The sequence below is a fragment of the Dipteris shenzhenensis genome, chromosome 17, assembly GCF_047967505.1.
Source record: "Dipteris shenzhenensis isolate YYH24624 ecotype China chromosome 17, Dip_SZ_1.0, whole genome shotgun sequence".
NCBI classification, from domain to species: Eukaryota; Viridiplantae; Streptophyta; class Polypodiopsida; order Gleicheniales; family Dipteridaceae; genus Dipteris; species Dipteris shenzhenensis.
In genome coordinates this window covers 46,448,876-46,470,184 of record NC_141612.1, presented here as the reverse complement: position 1 = coordinate 46,470,184, position 21,309 = coordinate 46,448,876, and the positions used below count along the sequence as shown (strand labels likewise).

The window sequence follows — 21,309 nt, the reverse complement described above, 5'->3', positions numbered from 1 at the left end:
TAAATTCTCATTAATACCCATAAGACATACATTTATGTTGTGTTGCCATTGCTATAAATAAGCTAATCACTTCCCCAACTATTCATCTATCGAATCTATCTATTAATCTATATATATTTATCTATCTACCTATCTATCTATGTATACACACATGCATACTGCATACACACATATATACATACATATGTGCATACATGCATACATACATGCATACATACATACGTATGTACATATGTACTATATATGTATACTTGCATGCATACATACATACACACATACATGCATACATATAACTTTTTGCTTTTTGCATTTCATATGCAGTTTGTGTTTTGAGTGCTTTAAATTGCAAGTTTAACAAGGCACCTTATTTGTAGACATCGCAATAAGAGGCAAGGATAAGCATGCCGAGGGATGCATACTCAAAAGTTAAACGACCTCGAGCATGCTTGGTTGCACCAGAAGCAGTTGTGTGTAGGATATCGTGGATGTCCTTGTACTATTATACCATTATGATGGAATGTATATCCTTGTACCATCATACCATCATGCTTTCTTTGACCAAAAGCTTTGCGTAGGATATGGTGGATGTCCTTGTACCAAGGTCCACCATACCATTCTACTTGATTGGAATCGACACTCTTTGTGTAGGGACACATGAAGGTCTTGCTCCATAAAGAGATTCTTCATGAAGGGATACAATTGACCTTTGCAAAAACCCTAGGTATAATGACATGTGAATGGAAGAATTTCCTTTGACATAATGTTACAAAAACCTTAAAAATGTTTATCATAGGCACCACACACTCATTTGGGCTATCGTAAGTTCATATCTTTCCTCCAAATGTGCAAAGTCGGAAGTTTTTAGAAATGCAAGAAGTATCGGGCTTGCTCCATATTCTTTCTCCCACTATGTGTGGGCCTTATTGTTTGCAAAGCCATATAGTTCATGTGATCTATTGTCGACGAGACGTTGACTTCATCCTCTATTTCATGAAATTTGCCGTCCAAAAGAAGGCACGTCTTCAAATGCTAAGAGACACACACACACACAGTGGATGTGTTTGTGTTATATGTTCGAGGCGGCAAGAAAACGAGAGAGAAGACGAGGGAGAAGAAGACGACGACGACGAGAGAAGAAGATGACGACGACGACGACGAGGGAGGACGAGCCTTTTACGTCAGAGAAAGAGAGAGATGGACAGAGATGGAGGGGCGCGCATGCATGCACGGCATCGTGGCTTTGGTCAGACGATCCCTTGCCTTCCGCCATTGCAGCCTGCAATCTTGAACCTGTATCCAGCTTTTGCTTTTCGCACTCTGCAGTGATCTCACCGATGAGACTCCTCAGCGGTCATCACCTCTCTCAGACCACCACTCTCAGACGAGAGAGTGTACCTGGCGTACTGCAAGGGATGACGATGCTCACCACCTCAATCATCGTCTTTTACGACTTCGCAACGTCCCGTTTACCGCTCTAATCAAAACACCGAGTGCACGTCCTCTTCACCAGTCGCTCAACGTTATCACGAGATTTGGATTATGCTTCAAGTAGGCATCATTCCACTCGCGGTAGCCCAGACGGCTAGCATTCAGCATGGATCCGCGCATCAGCTCTTTGGTTCCCACTCTAATGTGGGCACCTAGCTCCTGCCTTGTGCTTGTCGTCCTCGTCACTCAGTTTGCTCAACTGCCCACTTCTTCCTCTTATTCGCTGCAAACATATCGATATACAGCAATCCTACAAGATAGCTCCAATAGCATTCTCTTGAGTAGCAACCCCAAATGGCTCAACCAGACACTGGATCACTATGCAGCTGAGGTGTGTCTCTCATGCTTTGAACATAAACACTCTCAAAGAAAGCGATATCGAAAGAAAAATGGAGTGCATGATGTGGGCGCCCGCTTCGATTCGTAACTCGCGTGTCAATCTTTTTACCCTTCTGCCAATGCGAATGAAGGATAGTTTTGCAGTCCCACCTTAAGTTTACAATCGTAATTAATACCCAACAAGCTCGGCAGTTAGCATATTAAAAGCGCTGAACAATTGCTATCAAAGCATACTAAAGACGCTGAACGATTTACAGTAATCTAATAATTATACAATGACTGCTAGTAGCCTAGTACTTTAGAATGATAATTAAATTGAGCATCCAAGCCGGCTACTCAGAAATTGCAAATGCGCTTCTTATGCCACGAAACGTATCTTCACCTCCACGTTATATTCTCTAAGCATTTCAATGAGGTGAGCTTGTCCTCCTCGACCTACGCTTAACCTGTATATCTATTCCAATTAACACGTACGTATGTAGCTATTCGGTTTGTAAAACCCCAACTTTTCTGGGTCTTTTCCATTTTCTAACGTTTGTGTTTACAGGATTCTCCAAAGTTTCAGCAAAGATACTTTGAGTTCCTAGACTACTTCGATGCACCCGATGGTCCAATATTCTTGATTATATGTGGAGAGAGCACGTGCGGTGGCATTTATAACGACTATATAGCGGTAAGGTTTAAGTTCTTAAAATCAGGATCGATGATTTTTTCATATTGTTCTTTCTCAAATACTGTGTATCCTCAAGTAGCGTAATAATATGGCCCGTAACTGAGCGATGCGGTAAGCCGCGTGTAGATCAAACGACTTTAAGCAGGGAGATGGGTTAATATCTTTTCAGGAAATTCTGAAGGGTGAAACAATCAATTATGCTTCAGTGCAGACTATTTGCCAGATAATGACTCTGTAGAACTGTATCGAAGACCCTCTCTCTCTCTCTCTCTCTCTCTCTCTCTCTCTCTCACACACACACACATGCACGCACACACACACATTTGTGTATTTATGTATGTATGTATGTATGTATGTGTACACACACACACACCCCGCGCACGCGCACACACATGGCGCCAAATTCAATCTTGGGATAATTGCTCTCATGCTCATGCCTAACTTATATATCACTCCTGTTTGAGATCTTGTCCAGGGGTATCCCATCAACTCCCAACATTTAGCCCATGTGGATGAAATTGTAGGTACTCTTACAATTTCATGATCAGATCAGTATGAAGGACTCTACAAGAGCCTTTACGCTGAAACCTGCCTTTGAATCACCCCACTCGACCAATCTCTGTTGCTTACGTTCCCGAATATCCTTCTAACTCAACCTTTGTCTATGATCCATCCATTCTGCATAGCTCAATTGGTCCCTGGTCCCAAAGACATACCAGGGGCCAGCATATGAACCCTAATATGGTCTCACCCACAGATGTATTCGCCCCCAGAAACTGTGCTTAAAATGCTCAATCAAGTGGTGGCAGAGCTTCCTCTAACTGATTGAATCAGGTCTGAGCATACAATTTTGAGGGTCGGCAGCATGGGATTTCATCTGCATCTACTGATATTGAAAGATGAAGAGCTTAAACAGAGAGGCAAAGTTATAGGGTGTTTATATTGAATACTGAGCTCATTCTTGATTGTGTGATCCCATCACTACTCTCCCAATTTTTTAGGGAAAAGTAGATCTTACACGTATAGCCTTTCTCGTCTCTAAGTTCCCTTTAAAAATACTTAATACTTGATATGTGTTTTCTGAGTGTGAATTATTATTCTAGCCTCTAAGAATCAGCACTGTTTTAGAATTGACACTATGTACGCTAGTGTGAGATGTAGCATTGGGTGTTTGGTCATTTTGAAGCAACACCCGTAGAATGAATCGGTCCAGTTGGGAAATCCAAATGATTTGCATGTCAGACAGGTTCGACTTTAGGAAATATGGGAACACATCATAGGAAACTCCAACCATTTGTAAACCTAATGCACTTTTGGCAGACAGCGAGTTATTTGCTAGAAGCATGAGACAAAGGATGGACTTCTGCCAAGGTGGGATCTAGATCCTGCTCACCTAAGTTGTAAGGAAGGCAAATTCTTAATAACAATTCGATATGTATGCAAATATTTCTAAAGGATTGGCCGTTCTACATACTCAGAACATACATATGGTGGTGAACTACTTAATATTGTGGTGAACTTTACTCTCCTCTATGCAGTTTGCTTTCATTGATGACATATTCAAGCTCACTGAAAGGCTATGGGACCTATTTCAGTGTGTGAGCTGAAAATGGGGGGTGGGGGGATAGATATGTTTCTTTTGGCACTAGTAAAAAAATCACTTGTTCTTTGTTAAGAAGAATCTGTTGTGCTTTCTTTAGGAACTTAATGCTGACTATAAAGTGCTGTGTATGTGATTTCATGTTCGCCACTCTTTAATCATAGATATTTCTGTGTGGACGTGCAGTAAATTTGGCATAAACTGGGTCTTCATTTGAATTCGAACGATTTTCAGTAACTTTGTTGATCTGGGTTTGAGAATTGGAAGTTATTATTTTTGTTAGCATTGCCCCTAATGGGGCAGAGCTCTAGCATAGGGAAACGTGCTATTTTGGGAGCCCTTTGAAATCGGGAAGAAGAACGAGTTACACACTCTCTACCTTAGCCACCTGGTGCATTAATTCTTTACCTTAGCATACAAAGTCTCAGATTTTGGTAAGGGGCAGTGCTATCGGGCACGTCCAGTGACCCCTTGTTTCAATTCTTCTTTCATGTGCACAATGGCGATTAGAAAATATCATATGCATTTGAAGGGGAGAGAGAGAGAGAGGCAGGGAAAGAGATGGTCGTCCCTCCTCTCCTCCTAGCCTCATTAAGGAAGAACTCGGCACTGAGTGATCAGTGTTCCTCCCCTAAACTCCTGTCTTCCTATGCAATCATATGTGTTTCAGCAGAGGAAGAGGCAAGGAGAGAGATTGTCTCCTCAATGCTCCTCTCATGCAATACTGTAGCCTAATTAATGAATGAACTTGGGGTGACACTGACATCTGCCCTACATTACAAATGCAGAGAGGAAATCGAGCTGGCACCAAGCGCTGTAGCCTCCCCCCAACCCAAAACAACCAGGACCTTGCCCCATCTCTTTGCGCCTTTCTGTCTCATATTTCTTGCTTTAGCTGAAGGGTATAAAAAACTTTTGCAAGTGGATAAGGGAAGAGGGTCGCTTTCTTTGTGTAAATTGTTGCAGGTCTCACGTTCCTTGTTCCGTCTTTCTCACAGGATGGCAAAGGGTAGAGTTTTTGGTGGGCTCTTTTTTTACCTCTTCTAGAACTGTTCTGTACAAGAGCATCAGAAGAAAAAAAGGGGGCTTGTTATGAGACTTAGAAAAGAGGCATTTATTAAGAATTTTAATATTTTTCAAGTTTCGAATCCTTGCATTATGCTTAACACAGGAAAGTTTGTCGAAGCAAAATCTCCAAATATACATCTCTTTTTCTTGTCTCATATCTCTCTTTGGAAGTACAAAATTGTTGCAAGTATGATGCCAAATTCATAAGAACCTAGTTTTTTGCTCAGCTTTGTTGGCCAGGAGAGCATGCGTGATGGTAGATTATAAATCTCAGGTTTAAGAGGCCGTAGTGACAATTAGTCAAGTCTGATAAGTTTTTTACTTTCAGGTTTTAGGTGAACAATTCAGGGCTGCTTTAGTTACTCTTGAGCACCGATACTATGGATATAGCTACCCATTCTCAAAGTTTACAACTAAGAACCTCAAGTACCTGTCATCCAAGCAAGCTCTATTTGACTTGGCAGCCTTCCGAAACTATTATCAGGCATGATCTGAGAATATTTGTTGATTTTCTTCGGTCTCGAAAATTCTTATTAATACAATTTCTGAGTTTTACAGTACAACTGCATTCCGTAGCAGTTCACTTCTAAGGAATGAGGAGTTTCAGGAAAGAGATGTTGCTAATTTTCTAAGTTGACAACTGCTTGCAATTGACCTTGCAGAATCAGATAAACCAAAAGTACAGCCTTTCTCATACAGCTGAGAATGATTGGATTACATTTGGTGGTTCTTATGCAGGAGCTTTAAGCGCCTGGTTTAGATTAAAGTTTCCTCACTTGACACGGGGTAGCCTTGCTAGCTCCGCTGTTGTTCACGTTATAGAAGATTTTGATGCATATGATAAGCAGGTAAGATGTCTGATCTCAAATTCTGTATGGTTTGCACATCAATGTTAATTATTGTTCTCTCTCACAAATGTGAATTAGCCAAGTAATTGCTGCGCCGTGCACATAGACATTATCAAATCGACTCCAAAATCTTGAAACTTTGCACACAAAGACGATTTGAACAATTTTCATCATTCAATATCCACAAATCCTATTTCTTATTTGGGTATTTATGAGGATTTCTACATTTGTGCATATTATGCAAGAAATGAAGCTACTGCACACAAAAATAGGTGGTGTTGTATATGCTGGCCCATAGAAGTCAAATATAGAGGTGCTTGAATCTATTTGAGATCACCATATTCCCATGATAATCATTGACATAGAGGTGGAAGACTAGAGAAGGTTACAACATTCTAGGCCTTTTTTGGAGAGTTTAAGGAAGAGAAGCCTTTTGGAGAGTTTGGGGAGGAGAACTTTGGAACAATGGAGGAGAGTGCCATGTGGTATTGGATGAGTTATTGCACATGTGATGGGTGGGCCTTGGAGCATCAATGTTTTTATAGAAAGTATACTTATATATTCATATAAAATACTGTCAAAAGTTTGCAAGATTTTGCCATTCCACAATATTATGATACGATTCTAAATATTTCCTTCCCAACTTTGGAAGGAAATATCTAGATCCTAGAGATACTTTGATATTTTTGGCACGAGAAATTCCTGTCTCAATGAATGTCCCCTCCCACTCGCCCACCCCCTCCCCACACACACACACACACACATCCTCTTTTTCTTCTTTTTATTAGGGCACCATATTTTCCTCAAAGGACCGTAGCTACAAGGCTAACACTATGTGACAAGTAAGGCGATGAAGATAATTGCCAACAACTTCTTCCCTTTTCTATCTAAATGAAATTCAATTAAGTACATTGGACACTTTTCTCCCAAGATAGATCATCCAAAAGGCAATAAAGGCATTAGTGGGAGCAAGGGTGAGCTAGCCAATGTCCTGATAGCCAACATCAATCTTCAAGTGGAGAGCCTATAGGGAAGCGATAACAAAGTGTGTCAAAAGAGAAAACCTCAACATGCTTGGAAGGGGCGATGAAGGAACCAAAAAGGGAAAATTCCTATGAATGCAAATCTCCTGGATGAATTGCTCATTGAATCCAACCAACACCCATCACAGAGCCAAAAACAACACTAGCAATAGTAGCAGTAGCCAATGCAATCAAAACCATGAAGGAAGTCCTAAGATCTAGCCTTATCACCAAGAAAGAGGCCATAATGGCACAATGAAGGGCAAGCAAGTAATTCAAGAAGGAAGGATCAAAGCAATCATGGAAAAATAGATGGACAAATAAAGGTAGGGGGACTTGTTGGAAATCAATACGTGGAACTTGTACCAAGAAGATCCCCAATTGATCTATACTACAACTTGGAGAAGGATGTTGAGAAACACAACATGAGCTCTCAAAATTTAAGAAATTGAACCTTTGTAAGCGATTATGCATGGATTACATATGTGATAGCTTTTGGCAATCTCTCATACTTTGAGTTGTGGTGTTTAAAGCAATGACGTCAAGCAACCATTGGGGAGAATTGGATTACTAAGTTAGATTCGAACTTCTCATAGTGCCTGCCATATGAGCAACGTTGCAACCATGCTTATGCTTGTAGCTCCTTTGCTTATGTTGGTCACGATAGCATTCAGCAATCCAAGCAAGTTCTTGAATATGTCTTCATGCATATGTCTTTGGATATGACTCCAATGCTTCTTCACAATTATGGATTCAATGCTTCAACCACTGTAGAGCAAGGATTTTGCTAAAAACTTACCCATGAATTAGGGTGGTTAGTACTATTTAAAAACTATTTCTCCACTGCCTGCATGCTCCGATGTAGTGCTAGTAAAATATCATTGCTTTCTAGCTACTACTGTCAAAAATATCGTCGTTTTTTGTTAACTATGACCATGTTTCTCCTTTACATTTTAATCATGACAATTGCACCCAAAATATTACTTTTTGGCAAGATTAACAATAACTCAGGGGGATCACTATGTATAAACCCTATATATCACGTGCATTCAAGGCATATTCATAAAACCCCCTTATCTGTAAATTAATCATGAATAAAATGCACCCTTTTTCTATTCACATGCATTCAAGGCATATTTATAAAACCCCTTATCTGTAAATTTATCTGTGAACACACCCTTTATAATGATACCCTTCTGTATGTGAAAAACGCATAAAAAGGAAATTTTAAAAACTCCTTCTATTGAACCCACGTGCTATGCTTAAATATTTATGAGCGACCCCCCCGAGCTCCATAGTTAACATGTGGCACATGGTTTTGTATAAACGTTTTGGATAGCACATGTAGGTTTGCATAAGTTGGCCATGCCCAACAAGCATGAGCACAAGTGGACAACCAAAGTTTACCTAGGTTTGCATAACCACTTTGACAGATTATGTTATTGTTCATATGTTTGCGCATATTATTATCTTTCCAATTGGAGTTTCACTATGATTCCAATTGGAAGAGGAATAAGGAATATGGTTGGAAGCTGGCACATGTATTCATGAATTATAAACCATAGGTTGAGTTTTTCCACTACCTCTCCACTATGCAAGTGAGTTTTTAGATTTGGTTTTCGGCAAAGTAACCAAACATGTTTGCATTTGTGCCTCTTCATCACTGTTACATGCTCTCTAAAGCATATTTAGAAACCTCTTCCACAATATTCGAGGGACCCATAAGGGGATATTATTTATTTGCCAAGGATACAACCACTTAAAATCCCTTTATCAACGATCATACGAGTCATGCCTCTTCATTTTCCACATGGGGTTGCAACTTTAGAAAACTATACATACAATGTGCATTCAAATACATATTTAAAAATGCAGTTGTAGCCCCTCACTCTCCATTGACATAGATCTCCGATGAAATTTGTGGATAATATTAATATCCGTTATTATAGATGTATAATTTAAAAACTCAATTTCTAAAATCTCCTTATATACCTTTCACAAACAGCACATAGAATTACCTCTATATTCTTTCAAACTATGATTACTGGACCTACTTTTGCTAAATTGGATCCTTCCGAATATATAACTATCACAACGCTCCAATAAAAAAAAAAGTAGACCCTAATAGCTTGTATTGCCAATATTAGTGTGAGTGATATTCACACTAATATTGCCAATACAAGTTATAAGAGTCTAGTTTTTTTAAGGAACCAGAGGTCGAACCAAATAGATCTCATAGAAAAAAACATTCATATTGCTAATAGATAAGTATATATCAAGGTTACCTTCAATATTGCAAGTGTGAATCTATTGTCCTTGAGCAAAGGGTGATGTTTAAGCACATGCTTTTAGGATGGAAACAAATGTTATTTGGCTTGATTGCAATCCCTTTTGTTGCATCTTCTTGTAAAGTTCCTAACTATGATAATGATTAGGAACCTCTATTTTCAAGGTAGGTTAAGGCTTTAAATTCCAAGTGATAGCTACAATCGCTCTCTTTCTAGTGCCCCTAATGCATCTTCCCATGAATATTTATCTTTGTACCAAGAGAGGGGGAGAGATGAAAGTTTGTTAAAAGTATTCAAAAGAGAAAAGGGTCTATGAGACTAGAAGAACGCCATACACTGTGTTAAAAGGGTGCAACCACTAAGTGGGCATCAACACCTAAGATGAATACAGCATAGCCATGATCATATGAATACACTACATAAAAGGTCTTTGATCCCATGGAGATGTTGTGATGTGGCATGACTATGATGATCATCCGAAAGCTAGGAAAGGGGTTAAGCCTAAGGGGGTAGGAGGTTGCAGTGGCATTAAGCCTGTGGTAAAGTGTTGGTGATGGTTGGCATGTGTGGTTCGTTGTGGCCTCCTAGCTATGGCCCTACATTAGACAAGTGCTGCTGTCACCATTGTCAGTTGTGACACTGATCTAGTGAGCAAGGAGGGAAGATCCCCTAATTTGATATGTGCCTCAACCGTCTACCATATCTCTCACTCTGGTCCTTGGAGTCGTCGTCCCCCTAGGGATTGCTGGTCCATGCTAGCTGACTAGAAAAACTCAGTGATCTTTCTTTGAGTGGAGTCTAGATGTATATCATAAGAGATCCTATGTGCTCTAATAAAATGATCCCTATCTTGGATAGCATCATGAATGAAAGTCACCATGCATCTTTGATCTGGGTAGAACAAGAAATGATAGGCATCCAAGACAATCCCTCAAGAGACAATGGTAGAAATTACCTCAAATTTCACACTATATAGGGCATATGAAATCAAAATGCTCCGCCAGCTCAATCGCCTATCAATCACATAAAGTATATATGTGACGCTCTCTGTGTATGTCCTCAAACCACTCACTGTCAGTTTGATGAGACACGGAACCTGATTGGTCGACATCCTCAAGGAATGGGGGACATGGATTCATGTATATCGTGGTGGGTTAATGAATTCCTCCTTTAAAATATGTAGAGATGGTCCTTGTATAAGTCAATCTTCAAAGGAAGTTGGATCGGTGCCAACCAAGATCTAAATGTTTGTAGCTATAAGAGATCCTCCCGAATAACCTTGGTTCATCTTGTGATATATGAGTTGGATAGAGGGGGCCTCAATGCTATACTAAAAGGGGGATAATCTATCCATGTGGAGCCCTCAATTCTCTAACCATCTATGTTTATGTGCATACCAACACCTCTGATCGCCCTCGGCTACCAAAGCCAGGGACAAAGGTAGGGTCAACCACAATGCCTACATTAGGCTGTAGTACAAGAGCCATAATCCCAAAATGTGATAAAGATTGATAGCCTAGAATACTGTGTCAAGTTGTAGTACAGATGCTCTGAATTCAGCAAGGGCTATGTGATGGGGTATTAAAGGCTTAATGCGGGTCATCTATGATAGCAACAGAACCTAAAGCCTCTTCACTTGAGCCTAATCTATATCTAATACATCTAGTCCTCAACAAGGGATACCCTACATACCAGTTGGGTGGACCAAAGAGTCAAAGAGAAGAGACCAAGAAAGCAAAGTGAAAGCACTATCACTCAATTCTCGAAGTTGAGCGTATGCCATGCTCAATCCATCCTATATCGTTGGTTGCATTGGGAAAATCAAGCCAGAGAAAAGAACCCCCAAGTATGTATAGGATGCAAAAACCTTTCACCAGTAATCCATCAAGTGTGAGGTTCTCTCTGTGCATGGTTTCCTGGATGTATTGAAGATCAGGACCTTGATTTTATCAAGGTTGACCTTCAAGTCATAACCGTGGTTTTACCAAGGTTGACCTTCACGTCATGTGTCTCCTAGAAAGTGTTGAGTGCATCTAAGTGTCATTGGAGGCTCTCTACTAAGGATGAGAGTAGCACCACATCATCTCCATGTAGGAGGATTGTTGGATAAGGATCCAACAAGAGAGCAACGAGCCGTCGAGTGTCCCAATGAAAGTCTCAAGCTCGTCTATATAGAAGCCAAACAAGGTTGATGACAATGGAAAACCTTGTGTGACTCCAATAGTGCTCAACCACCCGCACCTTCCAAACCCTACCTAATACTCTCTCAACCACCCTGCATATGTCCAAATCCTACCTGACACTCTCTCATAAAGTCCCATGACTGCCTAGATTATCTCATGATAATACTCCAGCTACTATTGGACATCTCATGAGGTAGAGCTCTTGGCACCGTGTCAAAAGCTTTGTGGAAATGCAATTGAAGCATCAATAAACCCCCTCTCTCCGTGTCATGGCCTCCTCAATGACACCTCTAAAAACAATTATTTGGAAGGCCATTTAGGACTGATTATCAGAGGGAGCAGCCTCAGGTCCACCTTGTCCCTACACTAGCTTGATCTAGGCTTCAGCATAATTTTTCAGGCTTTCTAGCATGTATTGATCATAGCACTGAAATTCTCTCACACCTTGGAATCTCTACCCTCTTCATTATCATGGTACTGTAATTCCCCATCAGGATAAACCCCATGGTGAGTTTGTGTAAGATAAACTGAACAACTTTGTAGCTTGTAAACATTTTTCCTTCAATTTCTTTGATAACAGTATGAGAGGTACAACATATCTTTCTTTGGAGTCCACAATAGACTGTTCAGGAACCCTACTTCGACAACTTGCACTTACCATGATTGTGTGGCCAAAAGGCTCTAGAAAACTATCAAGAAATTATTGCACATCTGCATGGGCGAATGATTCCCCAACGATGGTAAAAAGTCTACCAGAAAATGGACGTCCTTGAATCGGTTCTCCACATGAATATATTAGGGTTTCTTCTGTTGCCAATCAACAGAATCAAGAAAAGAGAGAGAGAGAGAGAGAGAGAGAGAGAGAGAGATGATGCAATTGTTAGCAAGCTTACTGCAACCATGAAAACACATTGACATTTGAATTTTCGAGCCTATAGATTTGGTCAATTTACAAGAGCAAGATACAAAGACCAATTATAATTACTTTGGCCCTCAGCTTTGACTACATCCTAGCAGATGTGCACGAGAACGCAATCCACACCAATAATTTTCAAAGCTATCATGCCTGCTTGAAGAGCCTTCACACAATTCACTGTATTCAGCATAGTTACCATGTCGGGAGGTGGTACTAAAACATAAGCAGTTAGAGTGTCACCAGATAAGTCGATCAAACTCAACTTTCAATAGACTAGAACTCCTTACACACCTGACTGAACTTGAGTCACCCTCCTTCTCGCAAGGGCATTGTCCTCCAGTCGTGGAAGTCGATTCCCAAGAGCTTCTGAATCAAGGTCGTCCTTCAGCAAGGTCCTTGCCTTCAGCCTTACACACCTGTGAGCCTCTCCTACTAGGGCTCTGTACCAAGTTAGAAATCGACCAACAGAGGGTATGCACAGTGGAAGACTGATAGAATAGCCCAGGAGCTCACACAATGTGGTGTGGGGTGTGGAATCACTAACTTCTTAAACTTATGTGCATAGCATAGGTGTGTAGACTCATCAATAGGCAATGAATAAGCCCGATAGAGAAACCCCCAAAATAATATATTTCCGTCCAAAGCTATGGACACAAGACAGACATAGATCCAGAGTCCCACGAATGGTATGGTCCTCTAATCTTACAACAAGGTACTCCTATCTGCCAGCTATCTCTAGACTCGAGCCCGCATGCTCCACCTCGAGCTTCTGTAGACATTCCGTCCAAATCCAATACCTTGTTGTCTTTGCACAAGCCTAGGTGGCAATTTTCTGAGCTAGGTCGGCAGCTCTACAGCCCACTTGCCTCCCTCTGGATAGAGGCCCACAGATGGCTGATCTGCTGCTCCTTCTGCTCCCTGAATTGCTGCTCTGTTGAATGAATGAATGAGGCCCAATGGCCTCTTATACTGAAAAACCACCATTAGAGGGCTCTCATTACAAGGGCCCTTGGTCCACAACACTAGGGCTTTGGCCCTCCTTTCAAGGGCAGATGCCCTCCTATATTTGGGGTCCAGCCCCCCCAAATCTCCTGCAAACACTGCGCCTTCATGTCCTAGATCGGGCTCCTGTCCAAGCTCCCTCTGATCTGCCCATAACAGCTCTAGATGTGCTGCCCACATGACAGCCATGATGCTGTCTATGTGGCAGCCCCTTTCTCTCTTTTTATGTGGGGTACGCCCTAGGTCTCCCTCCCCCATGCTCTCTTCATATTGGGGCTTATAGATGGGGAGGTCACCTTTCCAACACCCCCTCTTCACTGACACATCTCGGCCCAATGCCAACATGGATGACGATGCTCCAGTAACTCCTTGGTCGTAGTCCTCTGGAACACTTCGATGTCGAAATCTTTTCCTGGCTTTTCATCCAGTGGCACCTACTCGACCAGGTCTGGTTCTGCTTCCACGCACCGTCCTGGTACACAAGTCCATCTCTGGTAGCACCTCCTAGCACCACCACCTTCAGTAACGCTCCCGCCATCGAATGGGGGCTTACAGATGGGGAGGTGACCTTTCCAACAGAGCCTTCACACAATTCAATGTATTTAGCATAGTTACCATGTCGAGAGGTAGCATCACATATCTCGAGGAATGTGCTGTAGTGACAAACAAAATTCAACAATAATGCTTGAAGGCAATAAGTGGTACTAAAACATAAGCAGTTATAATTTGTCAATAGATAACTCTTTCACAACCTTCCACCAACCATGCACCAGATAAGCTCTCAGGCCTGCTTGAAGAGCCTTCACACAATTCAATGTATTCAGCATCTATACCATGCCTAGAGGCAGCATCACACACAAAGGAACGTCGATAATGATGCTCGAAGGCACAGTTTTAACAGCTGGTACTGAAAAACAAGTAGCCATAGAATGTGTTATTTGTTAGAATTCACTATCTAAATTGTCCCACAAACAACATAGACAAAGTCAAATAATAGCTGACAAAAGAGAAAGAAAGGCGCCATGTCACTGCTCCTCTATGAATGAAAGCAAGCGTGGATGTACATTAAGTCGGGTGTTGAGAACAAGACACAACAATAACATCATGTGCTAGAAATGAATATTCTGTGAAAATTCCTCTGACGGGACTCTGAAGGTCTCTCCTATGCTCTCCTCTGTGATCACATGAGGTGATCTCTCTGTCTCTTGGCCTCGAGGAAGAAACCGGCCACACGTCGCTGATCGGAATGTGCCAAGAACTCTAGTCGGACAAAACCGCTCTTGCATAGACAGTGATGTTGTCCATGGATCTCATATTACAATAGGGCATATGAATGCAAAGTGCTCCTCTATCTTGGTCCCTTGTACATCACGTACGTGGAATGCCCTCTACCCATCTTGTCTCAATCCATCGCCTATGAGAAGATACCCAGAATTGCCCAATCGAGATCCTAGTGCACGTGGGAGATGGATTTGAGTGTAACTCCGTAACTCCTCTGAGATCACTAGCTATATCTTGCAAGCATAGCACTCCTTGTAGACAAGGCCAAAGAGTATGGCATGATGGAGGTGGGTAGACAAAGGTTACCATGAAAGGCCATGTCATTACCCATGCAACTTGCTAGCAATGGGGATGAGAGAGGTGGGTCCTCATGTGCCACTGGATGGAGATGAGAGGTGGTCAATGTACCACCATCAAGCAACAAGGTGCTCCCTTGATGTGGGCTCCTCACGTCTCCTTTTTGCATTCTTCTGCTCCCTCTAGCAAAACTTCAGTGGGCTGCAACTCCTTGCTAACATGGATTGCCAAGATGGGGGAACAAGGCTCCCCCTTTATATTGGTAAGGCAATGGCAGACCTCACCCCTTGGAATAGCTGACCAAGAGGCCAACCTGCACATACAAACCACAAAAAACGGGTGCTACCACATGCCATATCTGCCCACACAACTATCCTGTCAAAGCCTTCTACTGACCAGCTCCAGGCCCTACAAAAGGCCTCCATCCCTCTACCTCGCTTGTTTGCAGCCCACAAACAAGCCCTACCAGTCCTTGTGGCTGGCTTGGTCTGCAGCCCATGTGGCAGCCTACAAAGCTATCCACATAGCTGCCCTACTGCAGCATACAGCTGCTTCTCCATGTGCTGCCCTAATCGAACGAGATGGGCTTATTTCATATGTTACCAAATTGCATAAACTTGGTTCTTATGTAGCCGAACTACATGAACTTAGTTCCCATGTAACCAAACGGGTTTTAGTTCCCATGATCCAATTGCCCTCAACCAAAGAACCTAGCTCCTCTATGTGCCCTATTAATACTGGTATACCCTCAACTAGTTTTCGGCTGATAAACATATGTCATGTGTCCCATTCCCTTAGTGACTTAAGGTACCCCTAAACCTCCTCAAGATATTGCATAATTAAGGTTCTCTCCTTTCTGTCTTTGCCTCTTGCCCTTGAGTTGGAACCGCTAGCTCTTCCAAGGCTTCCTGCTTTGCCAATGATATTGTTTGGGGGGCCAACACTTGTTGGCCTTATGGATTACGTATTTAGACACAAATATCTCTCCACCTCCGCTCAGCTTCCTCTTCTACCCCGCTCCAGCACCACAAGCAGGAACAGCTCCCTCCCATCTTCCAGCTTCCATCCCACCCTGCACCATCTCACTCTAACGTAGCAGCACTCAGCCGCAACAGCAACTCCCTCTAACCCCAAGTTGGTCTGAACTCCCATCCTAGCCATGGGGCTAGCTTTAGCTAGGAGTGCATGGCCAAAATGAAGCAAAATATCGTGCACCTTTAATCCTGTCAGCAAAAATCCTTTACTCTACAATTTTTGACTCCACAACTTCTTCCCTACACAAAGGCATACCAACAAGGGCCCTTAACCAGTTGGCCCCCAAGAGCAGATTTTCTATCTATAGCGAGAAGTACGAGAACTGAGGTAATAGATGGCCATTTGGTAGCCCGAATCCAGGGCTTTGAAGGGCCAACAAGAAAGCCATAATAGCTTAGATAAAGCAGACCTGCAAGGCCTCTCCTCCTTCCCCTAAATCTCTACAATCAAGAGCTTGTTAAAATAGGAGTGCAAGCAATCAAGAAGGAAGTGATAGTAGAGGTGGACACAAAGGTAAATAAAGCTGACATTCACACTAAGATTAGCGAGCATGAAGCCACTTCATCCTCTAACATCCGACTACTCCCCACTACTAAATCTATATCTTTCTTTGATATCTGATGTTAAGCTCTAGGATCTTAGTGTCCCATTGAACCAGGGTCAGTTTTTTCCCTCCACATATATATATATGGAGAGAGAGAGAGAGAGAGAGAGAGATTAACCCTTAACAACATGTTGATTTCATAAGCTTTTTTAGAATCTAATTCTGTCCAACTTTCCTTCCTGAAAAGAATTTGGTAAACTAAATTTGCTAAATGTACTCAGCACAATGAGTTGGAGGACGTTTATTCAACTATTAAGGTTTCACATTTCACTGGTTGTTATAAGGCTAAACTACTCTCCCATTTTCTGGAGTTGCTGTTGAGCCTCTCCTTTAATTTTCCTTTCCAGGTAGCAGAATCAGTTGGTCCCACTTGTAGTGATGCATTGCAAGAGGTTAAGGCTGTTGTAAATAATTATCTGCAGAAAAATATGACCTTTTTGAAGGCTCTCTTCGATGCAGAAGTGGTATGAAACTTGTCTTATATTTTCAGCATAATTATTGTGCAAGTTCAATGTTCTTGTGTCTTAAGAGTTCAGGTGTAACATAGCTAATCTTCAAATGGATTATTCGCTTGTATAGCTCTTGTGACTGTTGCTGTTAAGACTCTCACATTTTACAACTAAGTTTATAATCAATGCATATTACAGGCTTCCTTTGTAGGAAGTTTGGTGTGTCAGAGAATCTTAGCAGTCTTTTTTAATTCTCACATAACAGTTTGGTGGACAGCATGGATGTTCTAGTGTGCATTGATTTTTTTCTGCTTGCTTTGTCAGATAAGAAGAGATGCAGATTTTTTAAGCCTGATAGCAGATTCAACAGCTTTAGCGGTACGGCTTTTCTTGTTCCTTAAGTACATAGATACAGTATGCATGTCACCAAATAAATGTTCGTGCACATGATTCCAAATCTTAGATTTTTATTTTTTTGCAAAAAAGCTATGAAAGGGAGTATTTCAATGAAGCCCTTGCGAGAGTCTATGCCCTATCTCTTTTGAGTGGCCATCCCATGCAATATAGACTTCATCCACAAACTGCTTTGGGAGAAACTGCTATTAGAAATACTTCTTGGCTCCAGAGAGGATTGGAGGCTCAATGGCAGCACGCAACTACGTTACAACAATAGAAGGGTTTTTATATCTTTCTAGAGTTACATAAAATATACATACATAAGGGGTTTTGTAATTCAAAAAGTGAAAATTTTCATACATAAGGGATACTTTTATCATCTAAAAATTTACAAGGTTTTTTAATTCCCCTGGATCGCACGTGCTATATGGGGTTTTTACAAAGTGGCCCCCCCGTGTTAAGGATCTAGTTCTCGGTGTCATACTTCTCCCTCTACGCCGAGATTTATGGCATCTCCTAGATGAACCTGAGCTGAAGAAGTTGATGAGGGGCTAGAAGAATGCCTTCTTCTAGATTTCTTGGAGGGAAGTAATAGACACTTGCTTGGCAGATTCTTAGTGGGACCTGATTCAAAAAGATGCTGAGATCGTGGATTCTTTTCAATAATTCATACTCCTATATCTTGGCCTTCACAAAATCTTCATCGAGATCATCAGCTGGTATCTCAGATCTCTTCTTGCTAGGCAGCCTAGTGTTTGAACTCCAGCGCTCTCCTGATCCTGCCATTAGAACAAACTGTTCTCAAATTTGAATTTCTCCTTGGACAGCCAAAGCCAATCTATTCCTACACTAGAATTGGTCAAATGTTTGTCCACAAAGCTGGTGTTTAACTAGGTCAAGGGCCTAACTTTGTTGGCCGCACAAAATCAGTATAAAAACTTATTCGAAAACTGTACCAAGGGTTCTTCCCTTGCAGAAAAAGGAGAAATGAGTTCATTACTCCCTGTCTGTGCCTGCCTGCTCTTATGGACTTCTATCACCTCTAGAGGATTTTCTCAGCCTAGGATCGCCAACAGCAAAGAAAGAGGTGATCCTCAGCTCTGATACCACTATAATTAGCCTTGAAACCCTAAATCGCAGCACTTTTCAGTAAATCGCACTAGATAACCACAATTCACAGCAGTTTAAACAATTTGCAGCAGATCAACACAACAGAAGAATTCAAAATTCAAGATTCAATAGAGAAAACAGACACCTAATAGACTCGTCAAGACAGGAACAACAACGATTTCTCCTAGCAACCCAATCGATCTGAAAGAGGGGGTGTGGGGAAGGAGAACACATACACTAGGAGCGAGGAATAAGGACTGCCCCCCCCCCCCCCCTTCCCGTCCCCTCCCTTCCCCCCCCCCTCCCCCCACACAAAAAAAAGACAAGATTCAACAACCTGATACAAAAAGTTCAATCGCATGGAGCTCAAAGAAGATGCTACAACAATTTGCAACAGATCAGAATAGCTCTCAAAGTCACCATCCTGGCTAGAAGAAATGAGTTGTTTTCTAACTTTGGCAGCCCCTGCCAAAAATAGCCACTTTGCATGTGTGGCTCTTGTAGCATTTTGGACGTCCACTTTTGCATGCCCCTTCCCATTAAAATGTGGGCATTTTTACACTTTCCTAGAGCCTACCACAAATAAAACACAACCAAGCACATCTCACCCATTAGAGGTTAGTCAGTATACCTAGATGCATCCAGGAGCATTCCCAAACTCCTCTTAAAACACAACATAGTCCAGTTTCAATCTCATGATAGTTACTCATAAGATTGAAAACCATAAACTCCATCATGCATAGCAGGGACTAGCTACTATGACATCCCCACTGACGTCATCAACGCCCAACAGTGGGTGTAGACCATAGTATAAAAATATGCTCTCACACATACAAATCCACACACCCACACATAATTGAGCGTCCATTTATACGAAGTCTTCGTACTGAGTTTCTGCCGGCACTCCGAAGGTGAAGGGCAAACTCAGCCATGACGAAGGCTAGCACTAAAGGAGAAGGCTAATCAAAAGGAGTCCAAAATCTCTTCATTCAAGCTACAACTGCCTTGTGAAGTCTAAACAATTTCATTTTAGTCTCTCCCAAACGAGCATCTAAATCTACCTGATAGGGCAATGCACCATTTAAGATAGAAAGAATTATCGCAATACCAGCAGGCCGCAACTTGGACGATAACTTCACAAGGTGAAATTTGCATGTCCGCTAATATGGCAGAAGCATATACCTAGATGAATCTAGGAACATCCCCAAACTCATCCTATAAAAACACAACATAGTGTAGTTTCAATCTCACGATAGTCACTTATAAGATTGAAAACCATAATCTCTGGAAAAAAAAAGATTAAAAACCATAAACTCCATCACGCATAGCATGGACTAGCTACTATGACATCCCCACTGACTTCATTCTAGTTCTCTAGACTAATCCGAGTCCTCCATGGGCATGGGCATCCCCACCACGCAACTAAGCAAAAACAATAAAAAAGATAGAACTTTTCTAGTTGACAAAAGTCAACTCAATTTGACCAAAGTCAATACTCTTTGATCGGAGTCAATATTCTTTGAGCAAAGTCAAAATAAAATATTTTCCTCTTTATTTCAAGGGATAAATATGGCTTTGTAACCTAAGGAGGCAGGAGTCACACCCTTCCCTCAATCAATATAGGGAGATTGGAAAATTGATGTGGAAGGGGGCTGCTCGAACAGAAGACCATGACCCACAAGAAAAGGAGCATCATCACTAGCCTCGCCCAAGACTAGGTTTGGGGCATCACTAGCCATGCCTGAATACATTCATGGGCACCAGTAGCCACAACCAGAATTGGAATATCACTAGCACCGACCAGAGTAAGATCCAAGTCAAGAGGAGCCTCCTAATCTATGGGCAGTGGAGGAGTGCCGCCAAATCTATCAACATGAGATAGTAGGTGGTGGATGAGCACTTTGTCAAGTATGAGGAGAGGCTGCACCAAAAGACTTCTTGGGCTTTTTCTTCTTCTTTGGGCAATCTCTTGCAAATTTCCGAAAGGTCCTGCATATCCAACACAGATCCTACCTTCCCATGATCTCGACTTTCTACTGAAAAGAGATCCATCAAGATGCTAGAACATGAGGTGGTCAATGCAAATAGTAGGGTTGGACACAATGACCCTAACTCTGGGAACTATATCAAATCTAATTGGCTCTCCTAAAAAAGACGATAAAGTAGGGAGGAGGGATCTCTGTGACCAACCCAAAAGAAGCTCCAATCATAGCAACCAAACCAAGGAATCTGATGAAGCGAAAAGTCATCTGCCTAACCTTCTCTACAAGGTCGAATCCTAAAGAGAAGGGCTTGATGGTACACCTAAGGTATACCTCGAAATCTGCTGAAGCGTAAAGTCGTCTACATGTCCTTCCTAAAGAGAAGTGCTTGGAGAAGATCTTCTTGGACCAAGCGCTAAGGAACTAGCCTTGGGCACTGTGTTCACACCTCCAAGAGAGTCAAGGCTAACTCAAAGAAACCTCGTCCCAATGCTGCTGAAATATGCCTATGAAAGGTCCAAGGAGTGGATGAAGAATGAGGGCCAAGGGGATGTCTATTATAAGCCCCCTTGAGCCCCTAGATCAACCAACTGAGGAGCCGACTAGCTACTGCAGCACTGACTTGCACCAACCCCAGACTCAGCTCTGTTTGCTAGCCCCAGATCTGTTTATTAAAATGGCAGTCAGCGTTGACTCCTAATAGCATCGTCTGCTCCTGTGCCTGCTAC

The 21,309-nt window shown here is 41.9% G+C and overlaps 1 protein-coding gene across 4 annotated transcripts in view; it reads left to right on the top strand.

Moving 5' to 3' along the window:
- Positions 1–1,136: 1,136 nt before the first annotated feature.
- Positions 1,137–21,309, top strand: part of LOC147892191 (putative serine protease EDA2) — a 37,924-nt gene continuing 17,751 nt past the window's right edge. Inside the window, exons 1-6 of one of the 4 annotated variants that reach the window (XM_087387911.1) lie at positions 1,137–1,243; positions 2,375–2,500; positions 5,497–5,652; positions 5,831–6,016; positions 16,992–17,108; positions 17,418–17,471. In XM_087387911.1, the coding sequence (XP_087244037.1) occupies positions 1,205–1,243; positions 2,375–2,500; positions 5,497–5,652; positions 5,831–6,016; positions 16,992–17,108; positions 17,418–17,471 (678 nt within the window). In that variant the 5' untranslated portion in view covers positions 1,137–1,204. The other 3 variants (XM_087387908.1, XM_087387910.1, XM_087387909.1) reach the window with 3 other exon arrangements.